This window comes from Drosophila pseudoobscura, chromosome X (assembly GCF_009870125.1).
Source record: "Drosophila pseudoobscura strain MV-25-SWS-2005 chromosome X, UCI_Dpse_MV25, whole genome shotgun sequence".
NCBI classification, from domain to species: domain Eukaryota; kingdom Metazoa; phylum Arthropoda; class Insecta; order Diptera; family Drosophilidae; genus Drosophila; species Drosophila pseudoobscura.
The window spans coordinates 65,260,957-65,278,140 of NC_046683.1; the positions used below are offsets into that span (position 1 = coordinate 65,260,957).

The 17,184-nt window shown below is 47.2% G+C and overlaps 1 protein-coding gene and 1 non-coding gene across 10 annotated transcripts; both read left to right on the top strand.

Moving 5' to 3' along the window:
- The first annotated feature begins 901 nt into the window (after positions 1-901).
- LOC4812066 (prominin-like protein) lies at positions 902-12,985 on the top strand. 9 transcript variants are annotated; one of them, XR_004469827.1, is made up of 16 exons: positions 1,020-1,142; positions 1,906-2,143; positions 6,551-7,168; positions 7,235-7,379; positions 7,459-7,587; positions 7,670-7,857; positions 7,928-8,092; positions 8,151-8,281; positions 8,347-8,682; positions 8,755-8,864; positions 8,935-9,880; positions 9,970-10,115; positions 10,564-10,623; positions 10,707-10,892; positions 11,060-11,660; positions 11,777-12,985. XR_004469827.1 is itself a non-coding variant. In XM_033382134.1 (15 exons), exons 3-15 carry the CDS (start codon positions 6,709-6,711, stop codon positions 11,886-11,888), a joined length of 3,114 nt encoding a protein of 1,037 aa, XP_033238025.1. In that variant the 5' UTR covers positions 902-1,004; positions 1,906-2,143; positions 6,551-6,708; the 3' UTR covers positions 11,889-12,985. The 9 variants fall into 9 exon arrangements, 8 of the variants coding, with proteins under 8 accessions (XP_033238025.1, XP_001352734.2, XP_033238028.1 ...); XM_033382134.1 differs by lacking the exons at positions 1,020-1,142; positions 11,060-11,660 and adding an exon at positions 902-1,004; XM_001352698.4 differs by lacking the exon at positions 11,060-11,660.
- Positions 5,879-5,951, top strand: TRNAM-CAU (transfer RNA methionine (anticodon CAU)). The gene has a single exon. It is a non-coding gene; the product is annotated as a tRNA-Met (tRNA).
- Positions 12,986-17,184: the final 4,199 nt, after the last annotated feature.

Below are 17,184 nucleotides of genomic sequence, written 5' to 3' on the forward strand. Positions count from 1 at the left end.
ATTAAAATGGCCAGATCAAAAATTAAAATTAAAATATTTTTAATATGGTTTCTTTATTGTATTAAATAGAAAAAATATATCAAAACATTAAAGTTAAAAATAAGCACTTTGTCTTAGAAGTAACTAATAATTACTCTGATCCTGTATACACAGGACTGGAAACTGTTGAGTCCTTACTGTCGACACACAACTAAATTCTTTACCTCGATTCTTTACGCGAATCAGTTTTGTCAGCGAGCTAATTAAAGGATCTTAAATCCTCCATAGTGCTTTGGCGTGAACTTTTACGCGTTTGATGTAGTCTGATGTTTCCAAAATGCCAAGGAAAATGATAGTGACGGCAATAAATGTAGTGATTAGTATAAACAATGATCTATTAATACAATAAAGGAAATAATGATCCTAAATAAAGAAAAATAATGTTCCGTTAATTTTTTATCTTATTAATCGATATATTTTTTTCGGATCTGAGTACTATCTGCAAAACGCCTGCTATTACATTTTTTGTCGAATAAAATACGGCGTGCATTTTTATCGTTTCCATACGAATATCATCCCGGAATGGAAGTCCTAGCTTGTAATATTTAGCCGAATACAATCCTTGACGGAGAACGATTAACCCATTGTACGCAATCGGGGTGTATTAATATTCCACTGAAAATAATGAAAATTTAAGCGCAGGTCTGGTGAAAGATATTATGGTTCTTTTTAAGTTCATAGCAAAGATCTGCTAGAAGAATTTACAATCAGTAATATTTTCGTTCCTTTTCATTTTCATCGGTATCGGCATTTCATCGGCATATTTTGAAAATGAGACGGTATATTTCGGTATATTTCCGAGGGCTAGACGGCCACACTGCTGCTCTCGCTTGCAACGAAAAATGAGTCGTAATTTTGAATTTTGGTATGGGTAACAGGCAAAAACAGACAAAGCAAATTGCGAGGTTCGTACGAACCTCACCTCGCGTGTGACGACAACATACCTTGAAAACAAAATCGAGAAGGTATATTGTGCAAATGGGGTGGATTTCTGGGCCGTTTTTCTTGTTGTCCATACCCTCCTTTTTTCCTTCCATTATGTAGCAAATATGTAGAAATGTGTAGAAATTTTAGTGGAAAAATGCACCAGTAAAATTAAAAAGGTGAAAAATGAATAAACGCTCGGCTAATTAATGACTTAAATTAAACTTTTGTGCACGAAACATAAACAGAAATGGCACTGAGTCGAAAAATCGGACATTGTGTGTGTGTGTGAACGGAAACGGAGAAAAAAATGCTATGCTTAAAAAAAGCAGCCGTGGAAGTGGAAGTAAGCAAGTGATGGGCGGGGTGCGCGGCGCTGCAGTTGCTCTGCAGAAAAAGAGACTCAAAGTGCATTGATATACACACACATACATGTGCAGTGCATAAGATTTGAATAATCTCTGCATAGATGTATTCCGTACATACTTTGTGACTTTGTTAAAGTGAGGCTGTAAGCTCCTGATTCGATTCGAGCTCGAACTCCAATTAGGGCAGTAAAAGAGGGCCATTGGAAGCTGTACAAAGATGGTTGGGTTTGCTGCCCTCAGGAGGTCGGATGGGGACCGACAAGTATTTTTTTGAATTTTTGTGGTTGTGTTGGTTTTGATTTAACTGTTACAAATTCTTCATTTATTAGTTCAGACTTCATTAGAATATAACACGCAAATACAAATCAAGTGTACTTTTGTATTTTTTTAAGAGTGGCGCAACGACGCATGTGCCGAATTGCAATCCATTGTTAAATTGCTAACGTTTAAGCTGTCTAAATTTATTGTTTCTATTTCGCACTAACGTGGGTGTGCTTCCTTGGCGATTCCGTTCCATCGGGAGGCTGTTTGCGATCGGTTTACTCATACTGCTACTCTCTGGTTACCTCTGCAGCACAAGGACTTTCTGGGCTAGCCCGAGAACTAGCCGTTCGTCAGCCGTCAACGTGGGCCCCTGACGCCTAAACGGAATATTCTCGTAGATCGTTTGTGCGTGCAAGAGCCGGAGTCGGAGCGGGAGACGGGAGCACGCATCACGCATCATCATCGCCGTCGCCATCGCCATCGCCCGAAAGAGCTATCTCTTAATTGGCTTAATCTCCGGAACGCAGCAGCTTGCTGTCGCTTGCTTGGTGAGTGTGTGCCGTCTGTCCCGGCCTTAGATTTAGCTTGTTTATTTCAATTTGTGGAATTGGAATTATTTGATTGGCCAGACCATGGTTGCTGCACGGGCTCCCACCATTTCATATTCATATCGCACCCACTGGATGGGAGAACACACTTAATTAATTTATAGCCCTGCACTAATTGCTCTGGGCCAACCTCCTTGGAGGCGCAGGGGGGGCTGGGGATCCACTCGGCGTTAACCAAAAAGAGCACACAAAAATAATGTGTGTATCCGTATGCGCTTCCGCAGCAGCCGTAGATACACTCTCTCCATGGTGTACATATGTATGTATCAGTGTGTGAGTCGGTAGCATGTGTATGCCTGTAGTAGTACCATCCCTGACCTGGCCCCTGGCCCGTGGCAGGTACATATATATATGTACATGTCTACATGGGCATGCTAGAGCCGGTGGCAGCGGTGGCCCATGTGCATGTGTATTTATAGCGATTGGCGTGTTTGGGTTTCTGTGCTTCCGAATCGCTTGCCTGCCCCACACGTCTCCCGGTCCTCTCCCTCATGCGTGCCACATTGGCTTCAGAGGCCGACTCTAAATTAAAAAAAAAAACCAGAACAAAAATTACAGTGTGCCCCATTGAGCTGAAGTCGATGTGGAAATATCGTTGTAGCATGAACCCCAAATTGTCTTCAAAGGAAAACCCCCGGATGTGGCACGGTTTGGCCGCACAAGGCCAGGCCCGGCCAGGCCAAGAAGGTATCTATCGCCAGAGGTGCGGTAACCAGACAAAACATTGCAGAAGTAATCTGCAGAAAGAAACCTGAGCTGAAATGAGATGCCGTGCCACAATACTTGTACAGTGATTCCCTGCCATATCACACACACACACACACACATAAAAGTGTACACATGTAGTAGTAGATAGACAACTTCTTGGTGTCCATGTCTTTCGGGTCTTCCGTTCCGTTCCGTTCCGCCGCTGAGTTCTGGATCGTACACGCGCAGGCAGTTCTCTTTCTCCCCATTTCTCCCCCCGTGCGTGTGTGTGTGTGTCTCTGCTAAATTAAGCCGCATTATTCGACTTCCTTTGTTTGGATTCGTTTTACTGGTACATGTGTCCAATTTTTCATCCAACGAAGTTTACTCTGCCGTCTGTGTGATTAGCCCATTTCTGCGGCTTTATCGGAGTGCGAGTGAGTCACACGAGCGGCCAAACGGGTTTCTGGCGGCAGCAGAGCCGCCAACCTGTTCATTCGCCACATCTTAACTTGGAGTCGGTCTGTGGTCTGTGGTCTGTGGTCTCCGCTCTGTGGGCTGCTCTCGCTTGCCCCAAATATATTTTTGCAAGGGTACGTTCTCTGGGCTGGAGAAAATCCCCCTCCCTCGAAATCCCTAAAAGTGCATCGTGATAGTTTTTCGGAAGCAGATCAGGTGGATCTTACAGGTGCTCTGTTACGGTCTTACGGTCTTACGGTAACGTGAGTACGACTGCTGATTCACCGTAAACAGATCTATCTACTCTTCTGGCGTGGGCTATGACGAGTTCTACCTGTTCTAGATAAACGGTGCTCTATTACTTTAACCTTCATTGTGGGATTTATTTGTATAACTGTTGGCGGCATATGTATATATGTATCTTAATCTTGTGTCTATCTTGTGTCAGCCTTTCGCTTATGGGAAACGGCGATGAGCTGCGTCAAGCACATTGCGTGAATTTTGTTTTAGCATTGGCCGGCATTCCCTTTTTTTGTTGCCTAAGAATAAATCTCGGATCAAGGGGAATACTCCAGGTATTAGATCCAGGGGATCCAGGGGGTTCCCCAGAATTCGATAGAAGCCGAAGTCGACTTTGGCTTGGAAGAATCTGCGAATCGGTACAGAATATTCTAAGGCAGTTAACGTGCTTTAAGATAGGATCAGTGTAGGTTTAGAACCATGTGTTTCTTTTTACTTTATCACCCCACATGACTCCCCCATGATTCACTTCATATGTTCTTAACAAGCAACTTTGTTGGCTTTCCAGAGAGGCTTTGAGGAAAACCGATGTTCTATATCCCACGGCCAATAAATGATCTTTGTTTTATGGGGCTCGTAGGGAGTCGTTCCATTTCGTAGCTGGGACTGCAAAGCTTTCTCCTGTTTGAAAAACAAAATCTGTCAGATTTCGCCACAAGAAACGAAACAAACGAACCGATTCAATTTCCAGAAATGGATCTGTTGACTCGCGTTACCCAAAAGGGAAATTTTATGATTATTATTTATACTAGTTGTTTGTTTGAGTCGCGACGAGAGGGGACTGGCACCGGCACTGGCATTGTGATACTCGCCGTTGCAGCTGTCAGTCGGCAAGATCCATCTCGGGTTCCCTGGCAACTGCTGTGTGGGGGAAATACGTGTACGTGTACGTGTACGTGTACATATTTGAATGTTTATTCAGCCCAATCCAGACTAGAGAGCACCCTCTGTTTGTCCTTGCCACCCGGTAGCCTATCCTAGCCCGCCCACTGTGCGGCATCCTTGCAGCGGCGGACTGCGCATGTGCCGTCCAGAGGCTGGGAGTTTGTTTTGTGTTTTTCGTTTCGATGGGCCAGGGCTTGTGCTGTGCTCACGTTTTGCTCATTGGCACCGAGTCGGGTCGGGAGCAACAGAAGCGAGCAGCGAGCAGCGAGCAGTGCGTTCGCGTTGTGGCTCTTCCATCGCGGCTCCTGGTCTGGCCCACCCGCTCATGTCAAGGCCGTTCAGTGGCTGGTCCAGTGGCAGTATACAGAATTTCCTGCACAGCAGCAGGAGCAGCAGCAGCAGCAGCAGCGGCAGCGGCCTCGCAGGCGTCCTCCTTCAACAAAGCATCGCTGTGCTATCCAGCCCTCCGCTTAGTCTTCTCCAAACCAGGACACGCGGCGTGTCCGCAATCAAAAGCAGAGTCGCGACCTGCACTGTTTGGACACACGCCATTAAAGCCCTGTTAACAAGTGCAGTCACACGGAATTATCTTTTTTTTCTTCTTTCTGTACGTAAACAGCCATTAGCGAACGCCAGGGGCGACACCGAAACTAATCCAACGATAGCAATATACTGAAAAAGCAGAAAAAAAAACCAACTCAAGATAGTTCGGATGGGCGGAAAATGCAGTGCCCTTCATGTTTGTCTCTGTGTGTGTGTGTGTCGACTTCTGTTGCGACACATTCTGTGTAGTTTGTGGCACAATGTGAGAGGCCGTGGCGGCACTGCCCCTGCCCTGACCAGCGGACACAAAGTTCATTAAACTTTTCGCTTTCTTTGTCTGTCTATGGCAGGCCATGACTCTAGCGTCTGCCTGCCCGCCAGCCCGCCCGCCCTTCCTGCCAGTCGGACTGTGAATTAACGGCCTTCTTGTCCGTAGCCAATGAAAGGAGTATCCAATGCTCGAGTGACGATCACGATGAGCTGTGCAGACAGGGGAATGGGTGGCCTCTTGGCTTTACAGCCGATCCACAGTAACTATATATCTTGACTAAAACATGAATATTTACCTTGGATTTAGTGTCTAAATATTCTGATGAATATTGGAACTATTCAAACTAGTAAACGAATCACGTTCAGCAAGGTGAGGATTTTGGGGGGATTTATGCCCGTGGACTCACGGAAAGTCCATTCTGGGTCATCGTATACACGATCCTTGCCTCGCACACAATCGACTTACGAAATCGAAAGAACGTCTCGCCGGGGCAGAAGCACAAGTGCGTGCCTGTCGCCCGAGCGCACATAGCCTCGGTGGCGCAGTTGGCAGCGCGTAAGTCTCATAATCTTAAGGTCGTGAGTTCGAGCCTCACCCGGGGCATGTACGCTTTTTTGTGCTGTGCTGTGCTGTGTGTGTTCTTTTTTGCATTCTTTTTCCATCGGTGTTTACGTCGTTGCATATTTGGTAGTGCCCGCCCAATTTTGGCAGGTAGGAGGGCTTATACAAGCCGTAGATGATATGATCTAGTCAGAGCCCAGAGCCAGTCCTTTGTGTCGCCCCTCGGTCGCATGGTGGGAATGCAATGCATGCCCTAATCCATTTTCATCTTCTCTTTTTCACTCATTGGCCTTAATTGATGTCAAGTGGGTATATCTGAGTCGGTTCCTGTTTCTGTTTCTGTGTGTGACGATGTGGAGGCAATCCTATAACCGCTCATTTCTTAAGCAAACTTAAAGGGAAAGGGGTTACGGGTTACGGGCTACGGGTTTAAAGGGTGCTCCCATTTTCCTGGCAGCAAGAAGCAAATGTTTACTATTTTATAGCCTTTGATTCGCATTTATTATTGGAATAGCACATGCCAATGGCACATTAGGGGGTGTGCCCTGGCCTCTATCTGAAGCTCCATTTCTGTATACTCACTCACATTCCGTTTCCATTTCCACTTCCATTTCGATTTCCGACTCGATTTCCATCTCCAGGCCAGTGAAGGCGTGAAATGGGTGCGCGGCAGCACGTCGTAAGGAATACGATCATCGCATAACTCGCATATTGAGAGTCAAGGAGCAGACCAGTCCAGAGCAGACCAGACCAGACGACGAGCGAATTTATTTGTACGGAGACAACTCCCGAGAGAGCAATGAGCCAAGCCAATGAGCCAGAGCCACCGGCGACGGCCAAGCCAAAGGCGCCGAGGTGTCGCAAGCGCCGACAGCGCCGGAAGCGGCAGATCGCCTACCTGGCCATATGCAGCCTGAGCGTGGCAGTGTTCGGACTCGCGCTGGCCACGCTGATACGACCAGCAGCCGCCGCCGACGCAGACGCTGAACTTGACGCTGACGCCTCGAACGAGAGGACGGAAAAGAAAGGTGACGACAACAATCCCCAGGTGGAATGGCGAGCGGGCTACGCGGGGCACGGCACCACCCACGAGCAGATGGGGGAGCTGCATTGGGCACCGGTTGACTACACCCCCTACAAGCCTACCGTGAACTATACACGCCCGCCCACAGCCCCGACGACTGCAATGAATCCGATTTTCAACTTCACGCACAAGCTATACGACAGCATAATCTCCGATGAGCCGGCCCTGCCACCGGGTGAGTAAAGTGCACGTTCTCTCCTGCCAATCGACGTCCAATTGATCTCTGTTCTGTCTCCGCCAGGGTACATTGTGATGCAGGGCGACTCCCTGGCGCTTGGTCCCAAGTTCCACAATGCCGACTTTCGAGATCTGATAGCCCGCTATTGGTTGGTTCTCCTCTTCATTCTGTTCCTCTGCGTCATCATTGTGGTCATGCCGTTCGTAGCGTAAGTAATATGCAATATATGTATATCTAGTAGATGTCTCCATGTCTCCATATATCTCTCCACTACTCGACTACTACAGCGTCTGCTATTGCTGCCTTTGCTGCTGCCGCCGGTGCCGTCAGGGCTGTCCCCCATGCACCAGCAAGCAGGATGCCCAACGACGGCTGTGGTGCGGCGTTTGTCTTCTCATCCTAATAGTGGGACTGATGTGAGTGATTAGATATGTATATGTATGTGTATATTTATCTGTGTATGTACTAAATGTATGGCAATTGGTCTGCGTTCCACAGCTTTGGCATTGTAATTGCCTTCGTGACAAACAGGCTGCTGGACAGGGGCTTCGATCAGGCCACCGTGACAATGAAGCGCGGCAGCGATGACATTTGCTTGTTCCTGAAGGATGTGGCCGATCACGTTCACCACCTGATGGTGTACAACTACGAGGAAATGCAGACGCACATTTCCGATGAGCTAAGCAGTACGGATCTGCTTTGCACCTGTGTGCGCCTTCTTCTACTTGCAATCTAATCACTGACCTTTCTGTTCAGGTGCCCACAAGCATATATTTTTGGACTTGGCGGATACATCGGAGAGCACCTCTTTGGGTGAGTTGGAGCGGATATTGCACAACATGCCGGAGGCGAGACAGCTGATGGAACAAGTCGCCAAAATGGAAACGGACTTGCGGTTCTATGGCGCCCAACTGCGAGACGGTAAGGAGTGAAATTTCCCACAACTGTAACAGATATGTATGTTCATCGTCTATGGCAGGTCTTCGTGGCATGAAGCGGGATATCAACTTTGCGGTGGCCAATCTGTGCACCACTCAGGAGTGCCAGACCTTCCTAAGCTCCAGCAGCATTGAGTTGATAGACACCTCCAAGTGCCTGCACTTTGATACGGTCAGACATTCAGACATTGTCAGTCAGACAAATCGTATGCGAATAATAAGCAACTGAAATTTCAGATTCCCAATGCCACGCTATATCTGGAAGGCTTGAACATTGTGGTTAAGGAGAACTATATCAAAATACCCACGGACGGACTCACCCGCATGGAGAATGTCAGCCTGAAGGTTAAGGAGCAGCTGAACTCTGTTACACCGAGCATGATTCGGGACCTAAACGGCGGCAGGGACACGTTCCGCTCGCACGCGAGGAGAATACGCAACCAAGTGGATGCAGTGCTCAGTCAGATTCACCTGAAGACCTCACGCTCGTCCAGGTCCTTTGATGATGTGTACGATAAGTTTGGCAACAATCGCAGCGTTATCAGCGTCATTGTGTGCCTGCTCATGATAATGGTGAGGCACTATCGCCGTCTGTTCAGTGCAGTCCATAGTTTGGTAACCCCTCCATTCCATCTGCTCCACTAGATTCTTGGCATCTTGATTGTATCTTTGCTTTGCGGCTGCTTCGGTAGACGGAAGACTGGCTATCGCGATGACTGCTGCAGCAAGGCAACGGCTGCCAACTGCCTATTTCTGTAAGTGGAGATTGGATCGGATCTGGGGCCTGATGGTGGACTAATTGTGGAGTTTGACTTTATTCTTCAGGGCCATTTTATTGATATTCTGTATGATCTCGTTCATCACGCTTATGGGACTGGTCTACTTCATGATCGGTCTAGTCACTTACCAGGGAGCCTGTGCCCCACTCCGAGATGTGGATAAGAACGGGTTGTTCAGGCAACTGGACTCTATGGTCGATCTGAATCGCTATTTGCCACGCGCCGACGATGCAGAACCTCTGAAGGCAGCCCCACCCCTGCGCATGTCGAATGCGCTCAAGATGTGCGAGGCCAATCAGTCGGTATTCGATATGCTGCGAGCAAACAGACTGTACGACATCAACGAACTAAAGCGCATCAAGGTGATGTCGTCCGAGGAGGATTCAGATAGCACCAAAATATTCGACGAGGATATGTCTAAAACTGAGCTCCTAACAAAGGAAGAGTTTGGAAAACTTGAAGCAATGCGTCAAGGCGGTGCGGCCAATTACCACAGCGAACTCTTTAAGGATCTATGCAGTGAGTTCACGCCGGTCAATCTGAACGCACTTGGCGAGAAAATGTACGCGTTGTCGAACAGCTTGGAGTCACCGACGTTTGGCTGGGCCCGAGTTTCCTTCTGGAATGAGGGCCTCAACGCCAAGTCGTACTATCAGAACTTTATACCCAAGCTAACGACCATTGTCGAGAAGATGAAGAGCAACATGAAGCGTATCGACGAGCTGATCTTATACGAGAATCGCGACTTTAACAACAGCATAAGACTGCTGCTGAAGGCCGTGAGAGAATCACAAAATTTCATTCAGACCAAGGGCACTAGATATATCAATGAGCTGGGTAAGAACCTCACCAGCACCATTTCGAACATGATCGACGAGTACATCTCCATGGTCATCGACGAGTCGAATGAGAATGTCGGCCGCTGTGAGCCCCTTGCCTACATTTATCATCAAGGCGTTGACTTGGTTTGTCGCAGCATGGTCGATCCCATAGTGAGTGCAGATGTCTTGTGTTTTGGTTCGATCCACCATGCTCTAACCTTTCTGTGTTCTCTCTCCGTCTCCCTCTCCCTCTCTCTTAGAACGGATACTGGGTGGGCGTGCTGCTCTGCGCCCTGCTCTTCCTGCCCATACTGTACGTCTCTCACCGTCTGATGTGCCTGTACAAGAAGGTCTATCCATATATGGCTTCTGTCGCTAGCCATGTGGACGTCGTTTACGAGGGCGGGTATGTCGACTTTCTTCTTAGCTCCAATTTCAGTCTCTGCTAATTCACCGACCCCAAAGCTGTCCCGTATGTACGGGATTGCCCTATGTGCAACAAACCTGTGCCGGTGGGCAGCAGGCCTATTGCGCGTGCCCCGGCAAAGAGCAGGGACGTCCTTCAGGCGGTGCGGGTCCCGCCGATGAAGATCCCGTATTTGATGGCCAAGTCTCTCTGCTGGAGATGAATAAACACAAGCAAGATTAGCAAGATTAACAATATGTTTCGGGGAAGGATCGACATCTACTCACAAATTGTATATTTTACTAAACATAACCGTTCTCATTTGTACCCGTTTCCATTTTTATCGGATGCATGCCGTGAAAATTGCCAGCGCCTGCACATTAACCGAAATCTCTCTCACACTCTTCTCATTTCACTGCTAACCCCGCCTCATCCATCCCGCACGCAGCAGCGAACGCCTATACGACGCTTATAGTGAGCGCGAGCGCGAGCACGTTCCATTGGCTAAGTAAGAGATCATTATTTTGTGTGCTTTTGGTGTTCAGTTGATCAATTTAATTAATGCTCTACCTCTTGTGTCTTCCATTGTAGTGTGCCAAAGAAACGGCGCAAGGCCTACGAACGACGTCGCGAGCAGCAGGAATACTATGAGGACGCATCGCCCAGTGTGTCGCGTGCCACTCGCTCCGGTGGTGGTGGCGGTGGCGGTGGCGGTGGCGCTGGCGGGGATGGAGCTCCTGGCAGCAGTAGCATGAGGTACAACGATATGGCCCCCACGTAAGTGTCCAGCAGCTACGTGCTGGTGTTGGTGCCTCTCAGAGTTCACACAGATCCCTATCATCATCTCGTAACACTGCCAAATAACGCGCTTAGCCCGATCCACAACAACAGATGGTTAAACTCTCTGTCTTATCGCTAATTTGGAATTTTTTTGTTTAATTTAGCGCCAAAATTGTGGCTAAAGATACGCGGCCAAAGGCATTGGTGGCAGATGGCTTCTTTTAGGGACGATCGGTTCGGTTTCTTTTTGGTAATGTGCGGTAATCCAACATTCACTCAATGTTCGTTCTGGGCGGACTCGCTTTGAGTGCGTCTCTGTGTCTGTGTGTGAATGGACTGGACGGACTTCAGTTCCCTGGCACCCTGCTTGTTATACGTTTTTAATGATTCATTTTAAGATATTGTTTCTTCTTCACCCTACTAACTTTTTTAATTTTATTCATGGTTCGAGTCGGGGCTAATACTTCGTACAGAAATACTGCAAATGTCCAGTCTATTGGGGGATACTACCTGTGTGTAACCACGGGGCTCTTTCGTTGTTGTAACCTTTCCTTGTACTCTGTCGGACATCTTCAGAGACCACCGCTTCACCGCTTATCCTAACGCTATCCGGATTGTTGTTCCAAGGTCTTAAGCACTGGCCGGACTCGGTATCGGTGCCCACATCCGCTATCACCGCTTTGTTGTCCCGTACCCATCTGTTGAAGCCCCGTGTAGGGGTAACAGTATGACTAATTGCCTGACTCCCCTGAATCGCTGCTGTGCGTGAGTCGTCGCCATTTACATTTACATTTGCGTATTTAATATTCCTTTTCAATGATGGCCCATAGACATTCGTAGAGCTTGCCGCATTTTAATTAAATGTTTTATGCAATCCTCAGGCATTGGGACCACGAGCCACCCCGCTACCACAATCCACCAGCTGCGCCTCCATCCTCTGAATACGAACGCCCACCGCCCTACTACTATCCGGGCGCCTCCGAACAGGACTAGGCGTGAGAGCGGCTGGAAAGAGAAGAAGACACAAGGCGCCACATGGTGTGAATCCACAGTTGGTCGGGACAGCTTTAGAGGAGTGGCGGCGACATGGAAGGTTACTTTTTTTTTGGATTTGAAGTCCCTCTTCGATTTTTCCTTCCCCCATCCCCGTTACTGAGACTGTATATTTAGTTAAAAATCGGAAACAAAAAATAAGTGAAATTATATAATTTTATTAAGAATTATCGTATTTAGCATCACATGTGTTATAGTTTTGGCCCCGCCCGACCTGAAGAGAGATCTGCCATTGAGCAAACCAATACGATTATAATCGGCAGAGTTAGCAGAGACGAGACAGAGACAGAGGGCCGAGGCAAAATGAGAAGCGTTTAGAATAGTAGTGTTCGAAGATTATAAGGCCAAATAAGGAGGGAGTTAGCCGAATTCGATGATGATTGTCACAGTCGGAGCATTTAATCTCCCCTTACTCTGCACGAGGGCTGAGCAGCAGGCATGAGATCTGATGGGCTGTTGTCTGATGAGAGTCTGCCTGGCTGCGAGGCTGGCAGTACGTTTTAAGGAATCTCATAATTGTATTATGCACACTGACAGGTCAGCAAGAGGTACAGTGCCCAAACACGTATCAACCGATTATAACCGATTACACTTCCGGGAAATCAAAAGCTAGAAAAACAAAATATGAACTAAAATGAAAGCTGCCATTTTAATTTAGAGGAGCAGAGATATATATTCAATGCATTTAATGTATTTGTTTCAGAAACAACACACAAGAACAACAACAACAACAACTGTGAAAGCATATGCATGTTTTATTCAAACTGACAGAATATGCACTCACGCAATTACCAATAATATATGTAGATTCCGATACAGATGCAGATACATAACCATATTATACAGATACAAAAATGTAACACGTATTTGAACACGTTGTCATAGTTTAGTAAGAGAAAACCAAAAGCAAAAGCAAAGGTAAAAGTAAAAGTAAAAGTAAAAGCAAAACCAGCCCTAAAGCATTTAAACGTTTCCAATTGTATTAGAAGCTAATGCGATCTGTAAGTTTCCAAATATAAACAATATACACAAAAATATACACAATCTATCAATCATACACACACACGAACACACACACTCACGCTAGTATATGTATTGATTACATATTTAATTAAATAATTCTAGTATTATACGAATAAGTACGGTATGTATGTTGTATTTTATATTTGACGTACATTAAATTAAATGATTTTTGCTTAAGCCAAAACTAACCACGAATCAATATTGCCGTGCGCAAGTAAAGTACATACTCGTATACCGATTACTTAAGATCGATCCACGAAAGTGATTTACCCAGTCCTCAGTCCCCATCCCAAGCCCAAACCCCAACCCAAGCCAGGCTATCATCGAACCTCGTTGGTGTTTGCCTTTGTCGTTTACATAACTTTGCCAATAAATTTCAAATGGTTTTATGTATGTCGCTTTTTACTATAATTGTGGGGGCTGTAAGCCAAAGGCTTCGTTAGTTGGGCTATATCATGAAACAGAATGTCGCTTTAATCTTCATTCAGGATTTATGGAACCGCCCAGATCCGGCCTCCGGACTGCCGCTTTCTCTATCCCTCTTGGTATCGCTGTTCGCAGAAGGGACGAACTGATTTGTGGCTAATGCGGGGAGGGGGGATCTGTTCGCGAGCTCCCCATGGGAAAACATGGAAAAAAAGACGGGGACCCCAACCAATAGCTATTGGTTTTGCGCTTCGTTTATCCCCTGTATTTTATATTTCTCTCTCTCTCTCTTTCTTTCTCAGGTGTTCTATCTCTCTCTTGCGCCAGAGCTCGCACAATGCACGAGAAAGAGTGTTTGAGATAGAGCGAGAGAGAGAGTGAGTATGCACGTGGAAGGGGTAGTGTATTGTCTAATTTGGCTATAATAAGGATCCGATCTAAACCTGACTCAGCTATATAGCAGATATGGTCATTCACTAAGAATCTGCGTTAATGGGTTTGTCGTATTTTCAAAATTGCGGAAGCCCTGTGGCTTTTTGGAGACGAACTTGATTCATTGTGATATCACAGGAGTCTGAACACACAATTTGATAACTCTAGCTTTTATGGCCTCTGAGAACTAATCGTCAAACAAGACTAACGGAAAGTAGTGCTTCTTTTTGAACTTTGCATTTCTGGGGTTCTCCCAACCCCAATAGATACTTCATTTATTTGCCATAAACTATTCACGGCTCAGCCTGAAAGCTTGCTATAATTTCTGGACAATTCTACATGTTATCTACATGACAATGGCGTCTTGGTATTTTTACCTAAACAGCTTTCTTAAACTTTTTTCCAGTATTTTTCAAAACGTATAGGTGATTTTTTGTTAGATAACAGGAATTGTATTCTATTCCCACTGGCGTCTTTATACGAGTCTAATTAGGTGGCCGCCATGGATACGGTAGGAGTGTACCATGACTCTGGCGCCCTGTCACAGTTTTATCTACCAAATTGCGACTACGTCTGGTAAAATCTACTGCCAAAGTCCTTTTCCTCACACCAACTACCTTTATTCGTATACTTACGCACTTGTCTGCCCCCGATCCCGAGTGGAATGAGTTTCAACGAAATATGTTAACATGTCAGATAGAGAGATACTTACATATATATTTTGTCTGGCTCCAAAAAACAAATATCACAACTGATTGAAATAACATTAGCACAAAACATGATTTTGACGTGGCCAAAGCTTGGTATTCTTCTGGGGGTAGCGCTGCTCTACGCCCTGCACTCGGCTGTCAGCTCGAGAGATACCCTGTTACCGGCTGGGGACAACTGCAGCCTGGCATCGTTGGAGGTGGGCTACTGCCAATCCATCTGTTGGCTCCTGTGCCAGCTGACGCCTTGCCCTTTCATGTCACTGCTGGTGCTCGGTCTGATGGCGGAGTATCTCTACTACGCGGTGTTCCTCGTCTGTGGAAATTTCGTTGGACCCCGGCAGCGGCACGCGATTCGAGCTACTCAGATCTCGCACAGATGGTGCCTCACTCATAGAGCCTCAAGCACTGCGGAGTGTTTACTGATGGAAATACGTCTCGAGGGGGAAACGGGCACGCCACGAGGGGACTTAGATCCACCTCCTGTCCAGCCGAAACCTCCGCCTCGCAAAAAAAGACTACAGACACCCAAGCCCCCAGTTCCGAATTCCCATACTAGCTGCAGGAATCCGTTTGGTTCGACACTGCAGTGCACCACGGAAGAATTGAATACCGATCTGTACAGGATTTTGCGGCCAAACTTGCAACGAGCCCTGGATGGACTGCAGAAACCCCTTCCGCTGCCGGTGCCGGCGCCGGCGCCGGTGGCGCATCCGTTACCCCTGTACCTACCTCATTTGGATGAACTACCGCCAGTGTCCCAATCCGGGCACTCGACGGTCCTGGAAAAGATGAAACCACGTCCGAAGCTGCTGCGTGGGATTTTGAGCCGGCTGGGCTCGAGCTCGACGAAGGGTCCGCGGGACAAAGATTCAAGCAACAGCAGCCTATTCCAGCCGCTCTGGCAGAGACTGAGACATCGATCCACTCGAAAGATGGAAGCCTCGGCCAGCGCATTCATCTCCAGCTGCTCGTCCAGCTCAGATGAGAGTCGCTTCATGTATACTAATGAAGAGAGGCAGAGAATGGCGTGGAAGAGCAGCTACACATATCTGAAGCCATAAGCTTCTTCCTGGACAGCGCGACCTTGGCGCACATCTAGTCGAATCTGTGTGATTTTATTTTGTTACGATTAAAAGCAGTTTGAAGCAAACCTTGCTACCGTGTCGCCTTGGGGCCGAATTTGGCTTTATTAGAACACATCCGGCAAGCGGAGGTCTACAAACGGGCTCGGCCAACAAAAGACTTAAGCGACAAACCTTGTTCTCGCATCAATCATGGGGCGGGGAGCTCATGCGTTCACACACGTTCGATTTGGTGGCAAGGAAAACAGATTGCCATCGTCGCCCTACAGTTCCAGCTGGAATCCGACCTCCATGTGCAGCCACACATCATTGTCTGGCAACAATGGTAGGAAAGAAAACGACAGAAACCATATTTGCCATGGAAATGAACATAAGATGCTCTGCGCAGTTCTAGTTGGTGTTCCACACCAGAGAAGAGGCCTTGTTTGGCGATTCCCAGACTAGTTTTTGTGTTCTTCCGCCGCAGAAATGGTGGAGCCAGACCTCCCCAGACCCAGACCCAGGCCCAGACCCAGGCAAGGCCGTTGGAAAGTGAAAAGCCGCCAAATGAGCAGCGGATGATTTTCATAATTTGTAGCTAAAAATTAAATCACGTTCCTTATCAGCAATGCGGCGCCGCGGCGTTTGGTTCGATGCTATTCGGTGCTGTGCTGTGCGATTGTGAGTGCCTTTCTTTTTCAACAATTACCAAAATCGGAAAGGCGGCCAGCGGAATTACCAACCAGAGCAGCAACAACAATGAAATTTCACTTTCAGTTTGTGTGTGCGAGTAAATCTGATGGCGGATAGGCATACAAACAAAAGACTTAAGTCACGAACTTGCCGCCGTGAAGGTTAAGCCATCCGATTTGATATTCAATTGGTACAACTACAAAACGGTTTCGAAAGCCAAGCCAATGCACTCATCACATTCGCTGAGGTCCCGCGCCCACCTGAACTGCATAGCCAATGTACATACAAATATATTAAGGTCCGAATGCCCGAATGCCTGAATGTCCGAGTCTGCCAAAGATCACTTCTCACTTCTCATTTCGATCTTTCTATCCTCCGATCCGATGCTATCCCCCATTGCTTCGCTGGCCCGTTTCGCAAACAGAGCGAAAAGAGTTTTCTCGTGAAAACTGGCACAGAATGGCAATAAGCAATAAGCAATGCCTCCATCAAGTGGAAAACGGCACGCAATGCAGTCGGCTCGGCTCGGCATTAAAATGCACGCAATTAAGTCGAGCCGAGCAAATGATTTACAGTGAAAGGCAGTGAAATTTATAGCATCCCAGGCGTGAGAAGTCGACCGGGCCGAGGCGGGACAGTCCTCCAGAAGTGCAGAACCTAAAATTCCTGAATGCAAGAGCAATCTTGGAATCCCCTGGAATATCTATCCAGTTCGTACTTTCGTTTTCCGTTTTTGGATGACCCACTGATTGCTGCTGCTGGGGGGACTAGGACTGGGGGAATCTGGGGTGTGATTGGAGCTTAGGAAACCCTTTCCATTATTCATATCCACACAAACACAAGACCTATGCAAATGCTATCCGCTGCTTTCTATCGTCTTATCGTGTTACG